Here is a 25218-nt window from a genome sequence, read left to right as displayed (position 1 = left end):
AACAAAGCAAAATGGAACACAGTGAGTATTACTGAGGCCTCAAGATGACAAGTGAGTGTCTGACACAGAGGGACAAACAACCAAACCACTGCAGTTCTTCATGAATAAAGATGGTCTACAGATCATGCACATTAACAGTTCTGTCATACTACACACTGGACTTATGGCAAAGCCAGCAGCATTCAGTTCACTTGGCAACTAGAACAGAAAGCCATCAATGTGTGTCTGCACTACAGTGGTAAGGCAGCGATGCCCTCTCTCCACCCCTGACCCTTGCCACCTGCTGCAGATGGTAGAGATGGCCCTGGGATCAGATGGCCCTGGGGTCAGGAGAACTGGAGAGCTAGTCCTGTCCTTCACTGTCTGTACCACTCGGGTGAGAGGGCCCTGTGCCTCACCTGGGTAGCACAGTAGAGCTGACCCTATTGCTTGTCCACTGAAGTATTGGGTGACCTATCTGGGGCAGTGCTGAAAAGCTCACACTAATTGTATGAGCACAGGAGATCTTGAGGGCTGACCAATTCAGTGACCACCCAGGTCCAGATCCAGGGTTTTGAGGTGACCCACCCCAAAATCTATCCCATCTGTGAACTGTTGAAGCAGGAGTGACCAATCCTACAGTTCCAAAGCTGCAGGATCTCCATGACACAGGGCAACAACAGGGTATGCAAGAGGAGTCCCAGTGAGGATCCAATATTGATAGCGTAGCATAAGGCCTCCCAACAGACCAGTAACTCATTGCAATAAACATCTGCAAGCACAGAAGTGTGGGCAAAGGGGTCCCACACTGTGGGGCGTACTGTGACACACTACTGATTTCAGAGTGAGATGGGTTTTTTTCTTCTGTGGGGGAGGTTACAAGGACAGAGCATGGATTTCAAGGGATGGGAACAAGAGTGGGACTGGGGTGCATGACGTGAAATTCACAAAGAATCAATAAAAAGTTAGATAGATAGATAGATAAATAAATAAATAAATAAATAAAGCCATTAGTGTTCCAGAACTGTAGACTGACGGAGCTAGTCAGAGCCTGGATAAGCATTTAAGATATTAATTAAGACTGAAAGTATGGGGGTTGGGGATTTAGCTCAGTGGTAGAGCGCTTGCCTAGCAAGCGCAAGGCCTTGGGTTCGGTCCCCAGCTCCGGAAAACAAAAAAAAAAAAACCAAAAAAAACAAAACAAAAAAAAAAAGACTGAAAGTATATTAGCAACCAGAATGATACAAATGACGATAAATTATAAACATCTAAAGGGCATACGGTTAAAAATGAATACATTCTAACATTATAATCTTAGAAAATTTATAAGCAATTTGTCCAATACAATTCAGAGGCTGCCGTAATCTCTGGGTGTCTGTGTACTTTATGGAGTTGTAAGAACAGGGGAAACGCATGTTTAAGTGTGAGTTATGAGATCACTGAGCAGTCAAAGGTACTTACTGCCAATCCCGCAGGTCTGAATCTAATCCCCAGGATCCACGTTGTGGAAGAAGAGAACCAAGTCTGGAAAACTGTCTTTTGACCCCCCCCCAACATACACACCATGAAATACGCACACACACACTCAAAATGTAAATACTTCAAGAGTTTTGTGAACAGCAAATTTAACTCAAATAACTGAGTTATTAAAAATGTTAAACTGGAATTGAAAACATTTTTAACTGATACTGTATTGTATAAAAATGTTCTGTAATTGATTATTGGTACTTCAAATTTTGTGTACGACTTATGTACACCCTGAAAACACACACACACACACACACACGCACACACACACATACACACACACGCACACACACACACATGCACGCACACACGTTTGTGTAAATACAGATATATGTATTTTGTTTTTTTCCCAGACAGGATTTCTCTGTGTAGCCCTGGCTGTCCTGAAATTAGCTCTGTAGACCAGGCTGGCCTCAAACTTGGAGACCTACCTACCTCTGCCTCCCAGGTATTGTATTTGGAAGTGTATGCCATCATGTCCAGCACTGTGTCTGAGTTACCCTTTAATAAAGCTATCACAAGTCATACGAGTTGGGAGTGTAGCTCAGTGATACCATGTTTGCCTGGCATGCCCGAGGCTATGGTTTCATCTCTAGTAACACAAACAAGCAAAGGAACAGAATACCCATTTTATTATTGCATCCCCAGCAATCATTTCATAGCTACACAAATGCGACTACTATAATTGATGTAATAAATGCCAGGAAATTGTTAAATCATAGAAAGAGCAAGGAAATCTAGACTAGTGAAATCTAGGGATGTTTGTAAGATTGGCTCAGATAAAAAGAAAGCATAAAGGAAGAGGGACTTGCATAGTTGTGGGAGTACCATCAGTCAAGATGTCGGGACTGGACTAAAGTTTCAGGATCCGGAGGGCTAGAGAAAGTTTCACCTTCTTTTCTATGCACTTTAGGGTGGAAAAATCTGTTTGTTCAAAATATTACCAACTTTGTCTCTTGGTAGACATACTTAAAAAATAATTAAAATTCTAGGCTAGAGAGATGGCCTGAGTTCAGTTCTCGGAGCTCATGTGACAGCTCACAAAGGCCTATAACTCCAGTTCCAGGATGTATGACACCTCTTCTGCTTTCCTTGAACCTCTACTATGCATGTGGCCCCCACACGTACATGCAGGAATTCATACATGCACAAAAAAAAATCAATCCTTAAAAAAATGAAAATTCACCTGGCAAGTCACAGCAGAGGTCAACAAAAACCACTCTAGAGATTGAGGGCAGAAGACTGATACCAAGGCATTGGAGGCTGTCACATTACACATGCTCAAGGTTGTGGTCACACAGGTGCCTGCTTCTTCCCTCGACTACTTTATTGTGAAAATGTAAACCCCATTGGACAGTTGGAAGAATCATCACTAGCTCTCATACACCCTTCCCCAGTTTGAAAGCGTGACACAGGTACCCATGACAATTAGCTGTAACACCGTTACCCTCTGTGATGCCCATCTGCATAAGACGCAGACGCCTTCTTTCTTCTCCTCGTGGAACCCATGGGGATTAGGTTGCAGGCAGCATGCATGAGTTCCAGAGAAGTTAACATTCGTATCTCATCCCTCAATATTCCAAAGGTGTCACTCTACAAAGTACTGAGCACTGAAAATACATTCTACAAGTCTGTGCAAGGGAGAAGTGACGGCCCCTGCCGGGAACACAATAGAGCATTGCAAGCAGATGTCTACCCGGTTTCCAGAAAACTTACTTAGGAGTTCACAGTTCTCATGGACAAATCAACTCACACCATGTGATTGTGTGCTGCGTTATCACGAAGCAGTAATAATAGCATTTCATAAGCCAGCACGCCATCTTAGCAAAGCCCACCGTTTCAACAGTGATGAGACCTCCTCCACCTCAGATTGAAAAGGGTCCCCTTATGAAGGATTAGGAGGTATGGCTGTGTTCTAGAAGGTGTGTCCCTGGGGGTGGGATTGAGGTTTCATAAGCACATGCTAGGTCCAGTCTCACCCAGCACCATGCTCCCTGCCATGATGATTATGGGCTAACCCTTGAAGCTGTATCAAGTACCCCATTGAATGCTTTCTTTTTTTAAGTTGCCTTGGTCATGGTGTCTCTTCACAGCAATAGAACAGTAGTTAAGACAGAGTCATTTTACTTCTTAACAAATTTTACACATCTGCCAATACTTCTGAACCTGAGTTGAAGGATCTGAAAGATCGTATCCTTGGTCAAACTAGCCTGTCAGATATCAGATGATATTGTGCGTTGATTTTCATTTTGATGAGCAGTTTTGGTTACTAAAATGTACCAACTTCCCTCAATCAATGAGCAACTGGAGACTAATTTAGATTATATAGCTATTGGAAATGAAAATATTTACCAAACCCTTTATACTTACCAAGGGCAGGTCTTTTCCAGGAATGTTGGGGAAGTCATGGTGTTCGGTGGGATAGCCCACATTGAAGGTGAGTAAGTTCAGAGGCCCATAGTAGAATGTCTTGTGTTCCTTTAAGAAGAGGCAATGGTCCCCTATAAGATTGCCAGAAATTGGGTGCAAACCCAGACCAAGCATGGAGGATGCCAGCATGTAGACTAAAGATTTAATTCCGAAAACAGAGTAAACTATCAGGTCAAAAGCGATCTGAGCAACAGCATTGATGGTTTCCAGGTCAGAAATTGGTTTGGGGTTGATAAATAGAGGCCGAAAAGTAATAAAGAGTGGTTGGAAAGCAACCCAGACCAGCCTCCTGAAAGTGGTGCAGAAGAACCAGCCCTCAAGATCACGAGGAACACCCACATCGATGCCGTCCGCCCCAAGGTACCGGTGATGATCCATGTGGTACCTCTTAAAGGAAATCGAATACAGAACCCCGATAGGGAGGTTCGCAAATATTCTAAACCAGCGGTTCCACAGGGCCCTGTGGTGGCCGAAGGGGAAATTATGACAGATCTCAGGAGAACCTAAAATTAGTGAGTGGTTAATAGAGCCACCAAATACATAGGCACAAAATATGAGCCGCTTCCAGTCCAAGTCTTTGACTAAGTAAAGTGAAGCCAACTGGGTAAGAACTATTGCGGTTACGATCCAGATCAGGTTACGGTCGGGCTTCATCAAGGATTTTATCTCTGGATACTTCGCTGTAAGAAAAGAAAATACAAGAATAGTAAGTGGAGATTAGTGTAACTATAATCACCATCAAGTATATTTACATGAACACATTGAAGAAACCATCATTAAAGGAGTTGGGAGATGGCCCAGTGAGTGGGTAAGAGAACTTGCCACAAAAGCATCTTCCTTCAAGCATGCACAGCCATTAACGGAAACTGGGTCAAAGACCTAACGATAAAACCCCAAATCTCAAAAGACAATGTTCAAGTTAACCCTCATGGCCTCAGTGGGTTTTAAGACACACAAAGGATTTGATAAAAGAAGAAGTTTAACTGCATATGAATCTCCTCTTCTGCCAATAATGTCACTGAAAAAGGAACAACTGTTGACGAGGAACCTTTCTGTAGACTGTATAGGAACTTTTAAAGCTTGCACAAATAAGAAGTAATCCAACTTTAAAAGTCTAAAGCTGTGGGATGGAGAGATGGCTCGGTGGTTAGAGCACTGACTGCTCTTCTAGACGTCCCGAGTTCAATTCCCAGCAACCACGTGGGGGCTCACAACCATCTGTAATGAGATCTGATGCCCTCTTCTGGTGTGTATGAAGACAGCTACCTCATACAAATAAATAAATCTTTTTTTAAAAAAAAATTGTAAAACTGTCTGAGCAGATATTTCTCCAGCTAATCTTGGTTCTCAGATTGATTACCTGTGGAATTAACTTAAATCCAGACAGATGAGCACACCGGTGAGGGACTTCTCTTGGTTGGATTACATGAGGTGCAAGACCCATCCTAAATCAGAGGCAAATGTACTGGTCGCAACCCACATAAAAGGATACAGAGAAAGCAAGCTTTTTGCCTTTTGCCTGCTTCCCCTCACTCTCACTGGCAAGTTCATCTACCCTGTGGTGAGGCACTTCTTTGCTGGCATTAGGCCCTACCTCTTTGGTATTCCAGTGTAGAGAGAAGACCTGATGCTCGCTAGGATGTCTCTGGGACTTCAGCTCCAGAGTGTGACTGCCGAGACATTCAGACTCTCTAACGGAATACCTATTGGATCCTTGGCGTTTCCATCAGGAGACAACCATTGCTGGAATGCTCAGGCCACAGCTCTAAGCCACAATAATAAGCTCCTTCCTGTCTTTGCTGCCCATGTGCCAGGATTACTGTTCTGGGCCATTGTGCCTGGCTTTCATCTAGGAGCTGGGGATCTGAATTTAGGTCACCACCGTAAGCACTGCACTGACTGAGCTATGTCTCTAAGGCTGCTTCGTTCTTATTTGTCATAGGTCAACAATACACTCTTGTATAAACACACCATTGCCTCTTTACACTTGCTGTCATGCTGCCTGTTCATTGACGGTCACATCAGCTGTCTCCACACCCTAGCTGTTGTGAGTGCCACAACACATGCGAATGTGCAGGTTTCTCATTTGCACGCTGACTGCACTCACTCTGGAAGTGTAGCAGGAAGAGGGGAGAGGATTACATGGTAGATCTGTTGTGAGATTATTATGGGGGGGAACCACAATTTCTTTTTAGAATTAGTTTTTAGAAAATCCATATTGGCCTCTATAGCCAAGTGTATAGTTTATGGCCCCCATAGGAAGGGGCAAGCATGCCTCTTCATGGCTAAGGATGCTGACATTTATCATACACATCTTTGTCATTTGTAGTTCATTATTGAGAACCGCTCTTCAGACCACAAACTCCTTTCAATCTTGGATTTCTTGTGGGCTTGCAGTTTTTAAGAAATCCTTATGTATTCCGGATGTTAGATTTCTGTCCAATGACCAACGGGCAAACATGTTCTCCTTCTGTACATTGTCTCTACACTGTTGTTGTCATCCCCTTTGCTGTGCAGAAGCTTTCGCAGTTGGTAGAAGCTCATTCATGAGTCTGCCTTGTGTTTGCCTTTGGGCTGTCTGCTCATTCATTGCTGACATCTTTTTAAAAATATTCTTTGTTTAATGTATACGAGTACACTGTAGCTGTTCTCAGACACGCCAGAAGAGGGCATCAGATCCCATTACAGATGGTTGTGAGCCACCATGTGGTTGCTGGGATTTGAACTCAGGACCTCTGGAAGAGCAATCAGTGCTCTTAACCACTGAGCCACTAGACCTCACTGCTGATATCTTGAGTGGGTTTTATTCCAGCAATATCAAATCTTAAGTTCAGCTATTTGGTTCATTTTAAGCTGACTTTTGTACAGTGTGATAAGAGTATATTTTCAGGGTGCATATGGAGCATTTTGTGTGTCTTCATTTTCTTTTTCATTCCTAGAGTCTATTAGTTCATTAGTGAAGATTATTCTGAACAATCTAATTGTTTTCTTCTTTTTAAGATAGGGTGTATTTGTGTAGCCTTGGCAGTCCTATGACTCTATAGATCAGGGCTAGCCTCAAACTCAGACACATGCCTGCCTCTCTCTGCCTCCAGTGCTGGGATTACAAGCATATGTGACTGCCACATCCTACTATTTAACCCTTTAATCTATTGTAGGGTGTGGGGTTGATTTTAGTTTCTCTTTCTTTGCTATTTATTTTTGAGATTCAGAAACGGTACAAATTCAAACGTGTGGCCCCTTTGTAGTCCTCCTCTTGGCTAAGAACCCGCCCCCCAACTGGGGCTGGCTCCTGGCATTTAACAATAAAGATTCCATGAAATGTAGGATGAGCATGTGTCTGGCAAGGGCAGGCAGAGGATGTATGTCTGTCCTTGGCTCTGTCAGGTCCTACTGTGACCAACACTCTAAGTCTCTGTCAACCACATGGTTGAAGGCCAGATTTGACATCTCAGGATAAACTGAGGCAGGCAGCAAAAAGGAGTTGGGCACTGGCAATTAGGATCATGCTGATAGCTGATGGAGGGCCAACTGAAAGTGACAGACTACAGAGTCAGTGCTGCTGATGAAACAAAAGAAACAAAACAAAAGAATGTCCAGAGAGGGGGCTGGAGAGATGGCTCAGTGGTTAAGAGCACCGACTATTCTTCCTGAGGTCCTGAGTTCAAATCCCAGCAACCACATGGGGGCTCACAACCATCTGTAATGAGATCTGATGCCCTCTTCTGCTGTGTCTGAAGACAGCTACAGTGTACTCATATACAATAAATAAAATCTTTAAAAAAAAAAAAGAATGTCCAGAGAGAAACTTTGAACTCTTAACTCTTAACTGTACACACACACACACACACACACACACACTATATATATATATATATATATATATATATATATATATATATATATAGAGAGAGAGAGAGAGAGAGAGAGAGAGAGAGAGAGAAGGAGGGAGAGAGAGGGGGAAGGGGGAGAGGGAGAGGGAGACAGACAGACAGACAGACAGACATTTTGCCCTAGGAAAGATACAACCTGCCCCAAAAAGACACCTCCTTCCCCAGAGGTAGGCAGTTGGGATAGGGTTTTGCTTTTATCTTTCTAGGAGAATAGAAGGATCCACCTTAGGAATCTGGAGACCACCAGGCAAGTGAAACATCTGAAGAAAAAGGACAAGCCATCAAGACAAAATGTCCCAAGAAAAAGAGTAAATTGGCCAAGTGGTACTGCTGCCCCCTGCAGCCGGAAGTGGTACTGCTGCCCTCTGCAGAAAGTTGGCTTTGGGGGTTGGAAGAGTGGCTCTCTCCTTATCTAAACCTACACGTGCTTGTTAAAGAGAAATCCAAAATTGTTGTCTCATATCAGAAGAACCACCTGGTGTGGGACAGAAGCAAAAATAGAAAGACTAGTTTATCGCCAGAAATCTCACAATCATTTGGTTTTCATTTGACTCTCCAAGCCTTTCTTAAGGTAAAAATATCTAAAAATGGATACGATGATTATATACATACACACTTTCTACCATGATACTAGTGGTCATACAGAATATTAACTAATTATAGAAATACGCTTCGTCTAGCTTCCTGTGGGTGTTTTCAGGTTTGAATCTGAATCAGGTAACTAGGAACAAAGTTCGTGTGCCTCGGATGTGCTAAATGCATTGTGGATCTGCTCAATCTCAAACCTTTCTGGATCTGCTGACTGTGGCATTTTAAATGTTTAAGTTTTCCTACCATTCCCAACAGTAACCTGTGAGGTCCCCAAGAAGATTGTGGTGACACCAAACACTGGGCAAAACTGCCCCATGCCTCTTCTGCCACCAGGTTCTGCACAAACAGTGGACACCGTTGGGTTCACTGCTGTGTTTTACCCAGCCATGATTGCCACTAAGCTGACAAACACCACCCAAAGATCAGCTTTGGGCTACAAACTGCTCGAGACATTCACATTGCTGAGTTTGTACGGGACTGATACACTTTACAGAACTCTGAACTCAAAATACTTAATCCTAAAACTGTCAAAATAACCAAGTCGGATATCGTGAAAAGCTTGACAGAAGTAGCTTCATTATTGCAAAAGTTTTACTATGTTAAAGTTAAAATCTTTCCTTTTTATTTAGACAAGAAAGGGATGTAGGAATAATATAGGAATAATGGGAGTAAAAGGATAGATTATTAAACTATAGAGACACTACTAGCCAAAAATCTTACATTGGTATGGGTCTTTGTATACTGATACAGAATTAGGGTTTCATTTTGTTACATTGGCACAGATCTTTGTATATTGATGCAAAATCGAAGTTATATTTTGTTACAGTTTATTATGTATCAACTTTCTAAAGGTATTGTATCTACTTAATTCTTTAAAACGCAGTGTAATGCTTTTAAAGCTGCTCTTACAAATTGTTTAGGATAGTTAGGAAACACAAGTTAATAGTTAGACAATCAAACCATGGGCGTGTTACATGCTAATCTGGTTTATTACAGAAATGTTTCTGAGACTGAGCAGGTAGTTAGCATCTAGAAAGAAGCAATGTTTGCCCATTCCAATATATTATAGATAAATAGATGGTCTTCAAAATCCTCAGAGATCCACAGAATATGGCAAAGATGCTTTATTAATTTAAGGCTTTTTTGACAATGAAACATGTCTGTTCCTGGCAGCACCCCTATACTACTTCAAAGAAGAGAGTGGGCATTTAAGAACCTCTGTATGGAATTTGCTTCAAATGTAGCAAAGCCAGCCACGGGGCAAAGTACCACCCTTGTCTCAACTGCTACCAGTTTGTTGTCCATGCTCTGGATAAGCAGGACATGAAAAATGTTGGCTGACAAACTCTGTCAGGACAAGATAGGCAAGACCTTCATAATTCCTGCTTCACAGAAAAATTCCTCAGATATTCTGGGCCAGTCGGATAAAAACATGGAAGCTTTTCAGTGTTGCAGAGGACTCGTGGGTGACTGTCCGGGAAGCCCGCAGTCTCTACCGTTTCTACAGTTTTGAAAGGCGCTTGCTCTGCAGTGTTATGGTCTGAACCCCCCCCCCCCCAGAATAGCTGTAGCCATTTTGTTCCATGCCTGCCAGCTATTTCATAGTGTTGCTGTAACAACATGCCTGCCAGCCACTGACACAGAGAAATAACTTGACTCACAGCAGGGTCATGCCGACCACATACCCTGTTTTGTTCTGTAAATTCTTTTTTTAAAGATTTATTTATTCTATGTATATGAATATACAGTCGCTGTCTTCAGACACACCAGAGGAGGGCATCAGATCCATTAGAGGTGCTTGTGAGCCACCATGTGGTTGCCGGGAATTGAACTCAGGACCTCTGGAAGAGCAGTCGGTGCTCTTAACCACTGAGCCATATCACCATCCCCTGTTCTATAAATTCTGACCGTTCTGTATAAGGTTTGCTAATAAGAAATTCCACGAAGCCTTACGTAGGACCCATCTAATCAAAGCTCAGTATGAAGTGTTATGTCTGAAATATCTTGAGGCAGAGCTGACCACCACACAGCCCTTCCTGCACCTATGTATGATCTCACTGGCTTTTAATGGCTGACACTGAAGAATTTACTAATAAGTCCCAAAAGGTATGACTGTAGCACTCATCTCTGTTATCTCCTGAAATTCCCCTGTTCACCACCCATCCAGCACACCCCCCTTACCTTACTCTGGACCGGTCAGCTTAAAGGTTAGCTGACGATACTTTGCCTAGTAACCCAACTGCTCCCCTCCTTGCCCTTTGAACTTTTGAATCTGGTTTTTCCTATAAGAAGCCTATCCTGAGAGCAGGCTGGTACCACAGTTAGGCTTCTGAGACATTTTCTTGGTCCTGAATGTCCAATACGAAGAGGTGTACTCAATTAACTCTTCTTGCTTAACTGAGATTAGTGTTTGCATGGTCTGTGTGATGATTCCTGAACCCCTTCTCAGGTCTCTGAAGGGGTTGAAGGCTAGAGAGTTATAGACTCACACTTAAGCTTAAGTTGTTTGGGATTTTTTTTAAAAATGTTTTAAGGTCTAAAAATATGTTTTTAGGTTGATAAATGAAAGTTATGCTAGAAAGTGGTTTAGGTACAGAGCTTTAGACTCATCAAGATAGGATAAGAAGCACAGTATTTTCTCCAAGGCTCTCAAACATGAATGGATGGATTGGACATCGGGAATGTAATTCTTACCAGACAGCATGTAGTCTACTGATGTTAGAGAGTTTTAAATTTAGACAAAAAGGGGGAAATGTTACAGAATATTTGATCACATTATGAGATTGTGTACTAGAAAAGCCTGTTTCTAGTTGTGGTGTGTAGGAGCCCTAGAACACACCTTTAATCCAAGAGCTTTCTGTTAATTATAAACAGGATTAAATAAAGTCAAAGATAGGTCAAAAGGCAGAGCATACAGCCAGTTTACAGGGAGTGAACCCAGGAAAAAAATATTGAGTGAGAGGAAGTCAAGAGTTAGAGATAGAGATAGGGACAGAGACAGAAACAGAGAGAGACAGAGACAGAGACAGATGCACAGGAAGTAGAAAGGTGGGACATTCAGTTCGAAGGGTTTCTAAGACAGTGTGGAGAAGGAGAACTGCTCTTTCCTTCCAGGACATTGGCTGAGAGGGAAGGTCAGCTGTTCTCTCTGCCTCTCTGAGTAGCAAGCTTTCACCCCAGTATCTGGTCCCTGAGTCTTTGTTTGGTAAAACAAAACATTTTAGAACAGCAAGACATGCTTCGTTGGAGGGAGTATGTCACGTGGAGAGAGTCCTCCTCTGTCTTTCAGCTTCTTAGCCACCATGAAGTGAGCTGCTTTCCTTCCACAGTCTGAGTGCCAGCATGTTCCTTCACTAATGGGCCCAGAAGACATGGAGTTGAATGACCTCAGACTGGGGCTTCTGAAACAGTCAGAACACTTCCTGACTGTTAGGTCTGAAACCCAGAACAAGTCTCACTCGATACCTGTGGCTCCTCTGGGACTGGGCTCTTCTCTCCCTCCCCTTTCCCTCTCTCCTCTCATGGTCTGGTTTGGTCCGCCAGCCCCATCCAGTCTGGACTCCCCTCTGCCTGCTTTCTCCCTTATATCCACAATTAAAAACATTCTCCATCCTTTAGGGATGGTCATGTCCTCCTTTCATTTCAGCTTTCATTCATCAAGAGCACAGGCAATGTCCTGGTGGTGAAGATTGGTGACTAAATTGTATTAAAATGTCATAAGGGTACCAGTGAATATTGTTGGTACAATGATTGATTCTCTTTGCATTTGTGAGGTCAAGTGTGCCTTGTCTAACAAAGCCATTCTCTTAATAATCTGTTGACCCAATTGGATGGCCATCACCACCAGGTTTTCTCTCCTGTGGATCCTAGATTTTATTTATTTATTTATTTATTTTTAATTTTAGTTCATTGGCCATGTGTGCCTATAGGCTTGTGGAGTTCAGAGTTCAATGTCCTTTTCTATGACTGACTCTCCATCTTGGTTTTCTGAGCCTCATACTGAGCCTGGAACTCACCAGTGTGCTAGACTAACTGGAAAGTTCAGATTTGTGCCTGTTTCCCTGCTCCTCTTACCCCACTGAGCCACTTTCTCAAGCCCCTAGATTTAGTTGTTATAAATGCATATATATGACATATATAACAACATATATGTATATGTACATATACATATATATGGGGTGGTGTGGGGGGTAGGTCTTGAAACTACATAGGGTGCCATAAGAGGGCAAACTTTAAGTGAGGAGTGGAGGGAAGGGAAATGAGGGAATGGTGGAACACATGTGATATGGACACAGAAGAAACTACTGGGGGGGTGGTGAGGGAGACGTTGGGGTGAGGCATGGGAAGGGGAAAGGGAAGAAAATGAACAGAAGCTAATGCAAATCTAAATGAGATGTGTCCCTGCTGTAGAATACCAGAGAGCTACTGGATGAGCTAAGGGCCTTGTTGTCTGTTGTTTGTAGAAAGATCTTACACACAGCCCAGGCTGCTAGGGGAAATAGCAGTATGAAAGCAGTATTAAAGCATGCTGATTTCTTGATATAAAAAGAAAGGACAAAATACTGTGCTGATGTCCTTTTGCTCCTATATGGATAAAGAACCCCCCCAACTCACACAATAACTGAAAACAAGCATCTTATCTTTCAGTTGGGCTATGCAAGGAGGAGTGGTGATTCTAAACAAAACTTTAACACAATGTGAGGCTTCGAGCCTTGATTGTGGTGGCGACAGAAATGCTGATGGTCAAACGGAACTAAAATAGCACAGAAAGGTGGCCCAGCGTACAGTAGTGTCCAGGGACAATACTCAACACCAATATAAATACATAAGCAAATTCTATACACTGAAAATGGGTACTTTATTATCCAGGGTTCTGTAGAGGAACAGAGCCAGTATTGTGTGTGTGTGTGTGTGTGTGTGTGTGTGTGTGTGTGTGTGTGTGTAGAAAGGAGATTTATTAGAATGCTTTACAGATGGTGGTCCCACCAGTCCAACAATGCTGTCTATGCCAATGGAAGGACCAAGGACCCAGTAGTTGTTCAGTTAAAGAACAACTTGGTGTTCAGCTGGTCTTCAGTGCACGTTGGGATCCTGAAGAAGAAGGCTCTAAGGCCAGTGAAGGAATGGACTTGCTATCAGGGGCGAAAGCAAGAAGCAAAAGCTTCCTTCATCCATGTCTTCTACATAGGCTGTCAGCAGAAGGTATGTCCCAGACTCAAGGTGGATCTTTCCACCCAAAAGACCCATATTAAAAGTGGGTCTTCCCACTTCAAATGATTTCGTTAAGAAAAAAAAATCCCTCAGTCCCAACACTGGGGAGGCAGAGGCAGCCATATTTCTCTGAGTCCGAGTCCAGCTTGGACTCAGTAACTTCAAGGTCAGCTAAAGCAACACAGTGAGACTTTGTCTCCAAAACAACCACCATCAAGCCAGGGGCAGTGGTACACACCGTGACTCCCTACACTTGGCAGGCCGAGGCAGACAGAGGCCAGCCTGGTCTACAGAGGGAGTTCCAGGACAGCCAGGGCTCCAAGAGAAACCCTGTCTCAAAACAAACAAGAGAACAAAAACCCCATCACCACCACCAACCAAACCAATAACACCCGCCCGAAAGTAAAGTTCTCACAGGTGCACCCGGCCTCTTTGGTTCTAGTTAATTCCAGATGTAGTCAAGTTGACAACCAAGAACAGCCATCACTGGTCCACATCAATGTTATCTTTAAAAGATTATAAGTGCATGGTCATCCATTCCTGTCAAGTCCTTTGTCTTCTCTTTTCTTCGAGGTTGTTATTGTGGTCAATGTGGCAAGATATAGCTGTAGAAAACATCCCATTATGCATCACAGCATTCGTGCCGTCACCGGGCAGGGTTCTATCATAGGCCACTGCGCTAGTCTGTTTGTCTTGTCACCAACTGACAGATATCTGTCGCATTTCTAGGTTATGGCATGATTACAAATAAACATAGCACCAGCGGTCACACACAACCTTGGCAGGAAGTGGTGTTTTTCTTTCCCTGGGGACAGTACTGAGGAAAGACCCAGCCAGATGACATGGTGAGTATGTATTGACTTATCCCCACAAATCATTTGCTTTCCCTCCCTGCCCCAGGGCTGTAGGTTATGTGTTAGCCAGCCTTGTATCAGTGAGCCACACTGCCAGACCCTACACTGTGATTTTTCAATGATGAAAATTATTATCTTTTTTTTTTTTTTTTTTTTTTTTTTTTTTTTTTTTTTTTTTTGGAGCTGGGGACCGAACCCAGGGCCTTGCGCTTCCTAGGTAAGCGCTCTACCACTGAGCTAAATCCCCAGCCCGAAAATTATTATCTAATCAAATATTAAACCACCGAACACTGGAATTTGTGCCTCATAAGTCGAGACTTAATCCCCAAAATGGGAGAGTTACAGGGTCCCATGAGAGACGGGAGCTTAGAAATCCCTGTCCCACCAGGCCACATTTGGAGCCAAGACTCTACAAAAGCTGAACTTTCATCAGGTCAGAAGGGGTCATGTGCATGTGACCTGGGGAAGCTGTATTGACCAGGCCTGCCTGTGAAGCAGGGTCAGTCACACTGGATATGGACACTGCAGCTCCCTTGACTTTGTACTTCCCGTCTACCAGAACCGAGAGAGATGTGTTTATCTGACATTTTTTTGTTAGAGTAGCTTTAATGGGTAAAGACATTTATGTCGGGGTCCAGGAGTCACCCCACAAATCACAGGGACACCAATCTTAGTTAAATAGGGATGGTTTGTTGAATGCACACCCCAAGACTGATCGACCAGAGCGACAACTGCAAGACATGTGTTGGACATCTCTCAGGGCTTATAAATGCTAAAACTCCAAAAACTGCAGTGAGCTCATACACAGGTTCTGGAAGTGCTGCCCGGTGGTTAGCCCTGACTCAGCCATTTTAAACAAAACAGTTCATATAGACCTTTAATTTGATGGGTCCCACATGAAGCTTATAGGTGTGGATTTTCTTAAGATTAGCAAACCTAATGTAGAACATAACAGGGTATGTGGTCAGTACGGCCCTGCTCTGAGTCAAGGTATTTTTCCATGTCAGTGACTGGCAGGTATTTTACAGCAACAGTATGAAATAGCTGGCAGTCATGGAACAGAATGGCTGCCACCAGTCTAGGTGGGTGGGCTTCAATGATTAGCAAAAGATAAAGCTCATAAATTATATAAACCAGTATGCACTTGCAACAGCTGAACCTTCCTTGGGTTTCAACAACAGTGACTAAGAGATGGAGAAACTGTGCACTTTCAGGAGATTGACGACTATGTTTCCAACATCTTCCTAATACAATTGAGGAATGGAATAAGAAATGAAACATATATCTATATAATATATCGATATCTATGTATCTAGATAGATAGATAGATAGATAGATAGATAGATAGATAGATAGATAGATAGAGTGTATTCTTCACCTGTCACTAGTCTATATACATGTCTTCCTTGCGGTCAGAGTAAAGAATGTTTTCTTTAATTTCTACAATATGACCCAAACACATTCAGGGCTAAGAAGACAACTGGTGACCCACTTTCTACTCCAGGGCTGGACTTGCCCCTTCACACAGTCCTTTGAATGGGAGCAGATTACCTACATTCAATTGAACAAAAAACCTTGTTTTTGAGACTCCCACAAGTATATGTACACGTCATCGTAGCAGGATTCCATCCTGTGAAGTTTGTTTACCCTCTCACCTACTGATAAATCTCTATACTGTATCCAGCTGTGCTCCAGAAGAAGAGTCACGGACAGGTCTTTGCCTACAAAGGGTACCTGGAAATGTACATGGCTAAGGTCTCCCACTTCCTCACCTTAATTAATACGGTCAGGCTTTTTGATACATTTAGCAGTATTCATTCTAAAGCTTGCCGGCTACTCTATTATCTTTGTGGAGGTTCTATCCAGATCTCAGTGCCTGAAGTTGTTGGTTTATGGCCCTATCTTGGTCCTTATCCACTGCTCTCACTTCTCCAGGGCTTGGACCTAGCAGACCTTTGTATCACCCTGATGTGCCTTGAGATTATGTAATCAGCCTCTTGTCCTTGGACCTTGCTTATAAAGCCATCCTGAAAATTACAGGGAGCATAAGAATGCTGAGCTGTGCCATGAGCTCGTAGAAGGAGCTCTTGTGCTCTTCCGAGCTGGCCTCCTTCTCCGTGGCAGCACCCAGGGCCTCCCATGGGCACGCCACTGTCAGGGAGCATTCCCAGAGCTTCCTGGGCAGGCCTTGAGGTCAATCATGTTGATTTCTTCTGATTCTGGCTGTCCCTCTTTCCTGTTAGGTTCCTTGATTCCCTCTGGTGGCCTGGGGGTACAGTTTGGCTTGCTGGCTCTCAAGGAGCTGCTAGCCTCCTCCTGGCTGCCAAGCACCTAACGTCTATTATTCTCTGTGGACTCTTCATATTGAAGATTTCCTGAAGTCTTTTCTGCAGAGTTCATTCTTAGAGAAGGGCTTTGGAGCTCTTGTGGTTTGCCCTTTCCCATGAGAAAAATTCTAAGCACTGTTCTCGAGTTAAGGGGAAGGAAGGTCGGCGGCCTGCTTCTCCTCGAAGGAACTGGTTTGCCCACAGGGTTCTGGAATCAGCTCCCAGATCTGGTCTTCTCAGTTGCCCTCCCCACTGTGGAACAGCCCTCCTGCAGTAAAGGGAAGGACGTGAGTGTTCTCAGCCTACCACAGCTGGCATAGACAGACCTTCCACTTTGTCAAAGACGGCGATGAGAGGCTCCCAAGCGGCTGGCTTCACAATCTAGGAATTTAGCCTTTGCGGTAATGGAGGAGGTGGAAGGGGTGAGAAATGCTGGCGACCTGCCTCTTTATGGTTGGTGGTCACCACAGGGTGAGGAACTGTGTGAAAGGGCTGCAGTGTTAGGAAGGTTGGGAACCACGGCTCTAGAGGGTGTGCATAGCTGTTTTAACAGTATCGCTAGAATTGTTACACAGTCAATGATGAACAGATGCCAAGAGCTGGGCACATCTCCACTCTGGATTGTATCTCACTGTGCTTTGTGTAGTGCCTCATTAGTAAAAACGGGGAACTTTTATTTCACATCACCCTGGGGCCGTTTGCACCAGACCATGCCAGTTTGCCACATAACCATTTCCAACTTCATTCTTTACGGCTCTCCTCTTCCCAATAGCAAAGGGGCAGGCCCTGCAGGCTGCTCCTCAGGCTCTCGGCTCTTTGGAATCTGCTTAAGTTTGACCCTGAGGGGACCCAAGAAGCTACAGAGAAGTCCCTGATTCTCCCTTCCTTTCTCTTCGTCAAGCTTCACCTACTCAAGCATGGGAGCCAGCTCCAGCCAGCCAGGTTCTGTGACTTTGCTTTCTCTGGGTGATGTCGGTGCTAGGTAACCGAGGACCAGTGTCCTCCCTGTTGGGGTAGAAGTCTCAGCTCGCATTCAGACAAACCTCAGCAGGCCAACATGATTCCACATGGAGAGGTTTAATGTAAGGACGAGACAAGGGAAAGGGACAAGAGAGAGAAGACTAGAAGAGGAGAGGAGTAGAGGCCAGCCATGAGCATGTGGACGGAAGTGGGGAGGTGAATGGGGAGAGGAGGGACAAAGAGGAAGAGGGGAAGAGGGAAAGAGCAAGAGAGTGAGGAGAGGGCAAGCAACACCTTTTATAGTGTCAGGCACAGCTGGCTGTTGCCAGGTAACTGTGGGGGTGGAGCTTAGATGCTAACACTTCCTGTCTCCTGTTTAGCCTCCAAACCCTGTCATCTGAGTAACCTGTGTGTTGCAATAGATTTCTTCAGCTACCAGTACTTGAAGCCATGTCTGATTTTTTTTAAGGTAGAGCTTATCCACAAGACCATTATCACTTCTTGCTCTGGTAAGTTCTTATTTTGTTCACTTTTTCCCACGTTGCCCGGTTTCTGTGTTCGGGTGCCCTGTGAGCACCGAAGAAACATGAAGAGCTTCATCTGGTGTGTCTGTTACCTCTTAGGGGGACATACTGCACACTGAAAGAACTACACAGAAAAACCACCCCAAAACTGAGCCCAAATCCTTCTGTACCCCATCTAACCGCGAGTAGGCACTCCTAAGCAGACTCTATCTAGATCGTGGGTTGGGTCTCTCATGGTTAATCTGGAAAGGTGATCTCACACAGAAGAGTAGATGAATGTCCTGCATGGTGAGCCATCCTGTCAAAAAAAAAATTCAACAAAGGCAGAATAAAAACCATGCTTCCTGTCTCAGGTACACCAGAAAACACAAAAACCCCACAGTTCACGTGGAAGGCCCTTCCGTGGGATTGCTTGACGGTAGCCATCTTAAAAGACTGACCCTAGGCTTCCACACAGCCACCACGGCCTCAAAGAAATGCTTCTGCAAAGAATCTGCCCAATGACTGGGTACAGAGAAGAGGTTTCAGGAGCACAACGCCTTCAGGGCAAGTAGGAAGACAGCATGGAGGGAAGAAGGTGGACCCAAGGTCACCGGAGGCAGTGGGAGCCCAAGGCAGGAAAGCACTCTGCCTGTGAGTCAGGCTCTCCCTGAGTGTTTGCAGAGGCCCCAGCCTACTCCTACCAAGTGGATCTTAAAGCTGAAAATTGGCCCAGTGGGTGCCATTCCTAAATGTATCGGTGCACAGAAGGCCAACACCGCATCTTCCACAGAGCTGTGCTAGCTCTTTGGTACCTGCTTCCTGATGTGTTTCTTATGTGGAAACTGACTGTGTTGGCAGGGGCCCTACTGACCTCCCCAGGCCCTTCATCAGCCCCCAAGTCACCTGTTTCTTCTCTCACAGCCATCCATTAATAGGAACTGCTGCCACAGAGTCAACCCTCTCCATGGACAGCTCCTCTGATCAGACAACTCCTCATGCCGCGTCAGACACTACTGCAGCTTTCAAGAGTCAACCCAAGCTTCATTAACGAGAGCCACGGCCACACTTAGACCTCACACTTGCTATCTTTAGAAGCCATGCCCCATGAATACAGACTTGAACTTCCCACACAGTTTCCCTCTTCTGACTGTAAGTTCTTTGTGTCTCAGAGTCTCAGTGGCAAACTTTCCTGAGAGTCTTAGAGGACCAGGAGCTGGCTCTGCGCTTCCCTGTCAGAAGGCAGCATGGGGATACTGCAGAGTGGCCCATATCCACCTGCCAGGCTGAAGGTTTCCTTTCTTAACCAAAGTACCCTGAATGTCTGTCTCCAGGACCCTCGTCTGTGATAACTATTAGTCTGGTGGTGAGATTAGCATTCCTGGATTACCTACAGACATGCTCCTGTCACTGTAGGGGATCAAGAAAACACTCTTGAGAACCAGGTGGCTTCAGCCGTGAACAATGCAGCAATGGCCAAGATTAAGGCTCAGGACCTGCATGGCAAGAAGAAGGAGGAGCTGTTGAAACAACTGGATGATCTGGAAGGTGGAACTGTCCCAGCTTCATGTCGCCAAAATGACAGGCAGCGCTGCGTCCAAGCTCTCCAAGATATGAGTCGTAGGCAAATCCATCGCCCGTGTCCTCACTGTCATTAATCTTACTCAAAAGGAAAACCTCAGGAAATACTACAAGGGCAAGATGTACAAGCCGCTGGACCTGCCACCCAAGAAGACGAGAGCCGTGCGCTGCCACCTCACCAAGCAGGAAGAGAGGCCAAAACCAAGAAGCAGCAGAGGAAGGGGCAGCTGTACCCACTGCGCAAGTGTGCAGTCAAGGCCTGAGATGACAAGGACAATAGAGAGCAGAACTGACTAGCGAAAAAGAAAAAGACCGTTGGGCAGGGTTTTTTTTTTTCTTTCTCTTTTTCTTCCTTCCTCCCTTCCCCTCTTCTATTTATCTACTTATATGTTGGAGTGAACATTCTTCACATTGTCTGAGCCTCTGTACTTTCAAACTTGTGTCTGGGTTTTCTATTTCATAAATATTCATCCTTTCTCACCTGCCTAAAGGCAATCGAGAAACGCATCAGGGGGTGTCTTGATACTGATTGAGTGTGATAAAGATCGTAGGGCCGATAACTAGGCAGGGAGGTGATGGGGCAAAACTGTCGGGTACAGAGAGGACACAGAAGAGGAGAGCGGATGGGGGAGATTCAGAGCGGACATGGAGAGAACAGACATGGATCAGAGCTGAGCAGAGAGGTATGGAGGTACCCACATGGCAGGTTATAGGTTTGATAGTTTAAGTTAAACGAGCCAGCTGGGAGACTGCCCCAGCAAAAGGCCCAAGATTTAAACTGTAATAGAGAACTCATGTCCTTCTCTACACAGCTGGTGGGCATGTAAACATCCTGTTTCTTCCCTCCCTCCCTCTCTCCCTCCCTTCCTCCCTCCTTCCCTCCTTCCCTTCCTTCCTCCCTCCCTTCCTCCCTCCATTCCTTCCTTTCCTTTCTTTTCCTTCCTTCCTTTCTTTGCTTTCTTACTGTCTCCAGAGGCACCTACTCCTTCCGTTAGACACCTTCCTCTCTGAGAATGTGTACGATGTCCTCTGCTGCCCCTGTCATCGGAGGCTGGGTATGTGTAGGGACTGTGGGAACGTGGAGAGCAAGCGCTCTAGCTGCAGGGCAGATGCCTGCAGTCTACTCAGCCTGAGGCTGAAAACATAGCAGACCCTGTTTCCAGAAGGTGAGACCATGTCCCTCTCGGCTCCTGTCACAGTCCCCAGTGCCCTTCACCACAGCCAGCACAGACAACCACTGTCATTTCAGACCCAGCTCTCAGGTCTTGGGAGCAGATGAGAGCAATTCTGCACGATGATGTCATTGGGAGAGCAGCAAGCAGGGGCAGCAGGAAAGATGGCCAACTTGAAAATCAGCTCTCTACCCAACTGCAGCAGGGAGAGACCAAAACACTGCTGTTGTTCTCCTTGGGGACACAAGCCAGGCCTTTTCCCCTTTCTGGGCAGAATTATCCCAGCATGCTCTGCTGTCCACCAGGGCTCAGTGCTGGCACCTCGAGCCCTCCTGAAGCAGAAGGCCTATGGAGCTCTGTACACCATGGCACCCAGATCCCTTGGGAGAGGCAGGGTAGACTGAGTCTGAGTCCCCACCCCTCTCCCTCTGTACGCTGCACAGTCCCAATGACTCAGCTAATCTGCTGCATGCACAGAGCGGTTACACTCTGGACTTTAGACAGCAAACTGAACTGCAATGACCCAGAGATTAGATGCCAAGAGATCATTGCTGAAGCCCCATCTAAAGAAAGGGCATCCAGGGTGTCAGGTTGGCCCGTGCCAGCTTTGCCCAGTAGTCTCCTTTTGTGTGGAGCTTTGGTTGTGTGTGGGAAACTGCAACCTGAAATGTCAGAAATAATTCACCATGTAAACCATGTGCTGTTCTGAATGCCATGATAAGGTCCCCATCCCCCCAACATCATAAGCCATCCTTAGCCCACTGTGTCAAACTGTATGCTAGGTGCCCCTTAGTCACCTCATAGTGCTTGGCTGTGAGGCGGTTATCACAGTATCACAGAGCTGTGTCCAAGCCTGACCTCACTGATAACAGTCCCAAAGTCCAGTGTCTCTTGCAACACTCTACAGAATAGAGCTGTTGACACTCAACTGAATTATTAGTTGTTAATGTCTAACTAGGTCTCATCATAAGTAGCTTCAGCACGAGTGTGTGTGCCTGGGTCAATGTAGTGTAGTCTATAATTTCCTCAGTTGTAGGCTGCCACAGGGTGAAATTTTGTGGAAAGCATTGTCTTTTAAAAACCCTAGTGAAGCTAGAGTGGAGGGCAAGGTAACAGATCTAATGTGAAACTCAGATTGTTCTCTTATATTCTAATTAAGGTAAGAATATTAGTACTTTGCTCAAGGAAAGGAGCTTGAGACTCATGATCTCAGACTACAGAGAAGGTTTGACTGCAGCGTGTTAGTTCAGCATCCTCCAATCCTTACTTTATAGCAGGCAGTGAGCGGTGTTCTGGATTAGCCTGGAATAGCGGCCAGCATTGACCTGCTGTAGGCTGGGTCTCAAGGGTGTGATAGTTAGTGGTGTGGACAGATTCATAAAGCAGCCACAATTCACCGAAGTGAATTTTCTCTAATAGCTCAGGACACGACATCCAAAACTGACAAGGGGTCTGGAATATGAATTAATGCAGCCACCATGGAAATCAGTATGAAAAAGTTTCCTCAAAAACTAAAATATGTCCTAGCCATACTGTTGACTATAAGCCTAGAGGAATATAAGTCAATACAGAGGCCGCCAAAGCTACACAGAGAAACCTTGTCTAAACAAAAAGGGGGAGGAGGAGGAGGAGGAAGAGAAAGAGTACCAAAAGGGGAAAGAAGTGTGGGAGTGTCCACCTTTAATTCCAATCTGGAACCTACCACAACAGCAGAAAATGTAGTTCCAGATGAGAAAAATCCACAAAGGCTCGATGAGTTAGAATAGCATCCCATAGGGATGCAATATTCTGAATTAAGTATGCAGAGCCTGCTTAATGATGCGTTAGAGCAACGTAATACAAGAGATTATATGTTTATTTTATAAACGTTGGAGAATTATGACAAAGTGGAGGTGGAGAGTGGGGAGGGGTACGTTGGGGATTAGAGTCAGAAGGTCAGGCAGCCCCTTGTGTTGTCCCCAGTGCAATCTTGGAGCTAGGTAGCCACATTTGGCTAAGAGCATCTTCCCTGCTGCCTCTGGGGATGCCTAAGATATAGGATCATAGTAGGGAGAGTCCCTGCTCTGGTGGAGCAGAGCCAAGCATGGGGGATCCTTCCTTCCACCTCAGCTGACCATCATGGGACCAAACACAGCTTGGCAGATCATGCTGACCTCATTTGGAGACATTGCTGGGCCTGGGATACTTAGACCTCCTGATGACTGCCAACCATACAATCTCTGCTCCTAGTGCCCTCTGTACTGTGAGTGGGTCAAGAGGTGCCAGTAGTCTTCTGAGACTGCCTAGTACAGTGTGACCTTGACTGCTGATGGCACCTAACTGTCCCTCCCCACTAGTAAGCAGGGCCAAGTTCAGAGGGCTCAAAAGGACTCTCTAAGGCAGAGTATAGGGAGCATATGCAACTCTCTTTTGGAAGGGAAGGCCCATGTGGATATTGAAGAAACACATGGCATTTGGCCCATACACTCTTAGAAATAAATTCAGTTCCCTGGAAAAGGCTATATCCTGAGGCATACCAGAGGATCCACTGCACTCCGAGCATTTGGCAAGAACCCTCCCGAAGTCCCACAGCTGTCGCTGGGACCCATCACATGCCACCACACCTCCCACCCCATCCCTGGCCACTGAATACCACTCCCTTTCCACCCAGTCCTTTCTCCTGGGATAGACTGATAGCTAGTCTGCTCCCCAGAAGACATCATATCCTGAGGCCTACCAGAGGATTCACTGCACTCAGAGCACTTGTTACCACATGCTGAGGCATCCCAAGAGATCTGCTGTACCCAGGGCATCTGACACCACAGCCAGAGACATCCCAGGAGATCCACTGCATCCAGGACACCACAACTTGAAGGCATCCCAGGAGTACCTCTTACACAGGACAACTGGGCAACTAACACCACAGTCTGAAGACCTCCCAGGGGCTCTGTGGCATTCAGAGCAACTAACCCAAAAGACTGAAAGCCTCCCTGAAGTTCAGCTGCACACAAGGAAACAGAAACTACAGTCCATACTTTTCCCCACACCCCTGGAGAACAGCTTCACACAGGACAACAGTTTGACTGCTCCTCTTCAGACCCAACAGTCTGAATGTCTCCCAGAAGATCTACTGCAGCCAGGGCAACAAATCAGCAGTTTCTCTGCCCCTCTGAAGACCCTCCAGTTGGAAGACCCCATAGGAGATCTGCTACAGACAGGGCTATAGGCCTACCAGGAGATCTGTTGCAACCCGAGGACAAAAGAGGCAGACTCCAGACAGAGTTACCCAGACAAGCAAACATGAAGGATAACCAGATGGTGAGAGGCAACCGCAAGACAATAAGCAACAGAAGTCAATATATTTGGGCATCATCAGAAGCCAGTTCTCCCACCACAGCAAGCCCTGAGTACACCAACACACCTGAAAGTCAGGAAGCTGACCTAAAAACCTATCTCATGAAGATAATAGAGTGCTTTAAGGGGGGTATAAATAACTCACTGAAAGAAATACAGGTAAACAGGTAGACACCCTTAAAGAGGAAACAAATAAGTCCCTTAAAGAAATACAGGAAAACACAAACAGGTGAAGGAATTGAAAAAGCAGTCCAAGACCTAAAAGTAGAAGTAGAAACAATAAAGAAAACACAAATGGAGGCAAACCTGGAAATGGAAAACCTGGGAAAGAGGTCAGGAATTACAGATGTAAGTATCACCAACAGAATACAAGAAATAGAAGAAAGAATCTCAGTTGTCAAAGATACCTTAGAAGAGATTGACACAACTACCAAAGAAAATTCAAAACTTAAAGAACTCCTAACCCAAAACATTCAAGAAATTCAGGACACCATGAAAAGATCAAATCTAAGAATAACTGGAATAGAGGAGAACGAAGATTCCAAGCTTAAAGGACCTGAAAACATCTTCAACAAAATCATAGAAGAAAATTTCCCCAACCTAAAAAAAAAGAGATGGCCATAAATGTACAAGAAGCCTACACAACACCAAACAAACGGGACCAGTAATGAAAATCCTCTTGTCACATAATAATCAAAACACTAAACACACAGAACAAAGAAAGAATATTTAAAGGGAAAAGGGCAAAGTAATTACAAAGATATACCTATCAGAATCACATCAGACTTCTCAACAGAGACTATAAAAACCAGAAGAGCCTGGTCAGAGGTCATGCAGACTCTAAGAGAACACAAATG

General features: G+C 44.9%; 1 protein-coding gene and 1 pseudogene across 3 annotated transcripts in view; one reads left to right on the top strand and one right to left on the bottom strand.

Moving 5' to 3' along the window:
* Positions 1–25218, bottom strand: part of Degs1l1 (delta(4)-desaturase, sphingolipid 1 like 1) — a 47255-nt gene that overhangs the window by 2520 nt on the left and 19517 nt on the right. For 2 of the 3 annotated variants that reach the window (XM_039091476.2, XM_063272770.1), the window contains one exon: positions 2179–4616. In XM_039091476.2, the coding sequence (XP_038947404.2) occupies positions 3823–4590 (768 nt within the window). In that variant the 5' untranslated portion in view covers positions 4591–4616 and the 3' untranslated portion in view covers positions 2179–3822. Of the gene's footprint in view, positions 1–2178; positions 4617–25218 lie in introns of those variants that run through there. The other variant, XM_039091475.2, reaches the window with a different exon arrangement.
* Positions 17482–21233, top strand: Rpl35-ps2 (ribosomal protein L35, pseudogene 2; annotated as a pseudogene).

This window comes from Rattus norvegicus, chromosome 13 (genome assembly GCF_036323735.1).
Source record: "Rattus norvegicus strain BN/NHsdMcwi chromosome 13, GRCr8, whole genome shotgun sequence".
NCBI classification, from domain to species: domain Eukaryota; kingdom Metazoa; phylum Chordata; class Mammalia; order Rodentia; family Muridae; genus Rattus; species Rattus norvegicus.
This window is presented reverse-complemented; position numbering and strand designations above follow the sequence as displayed.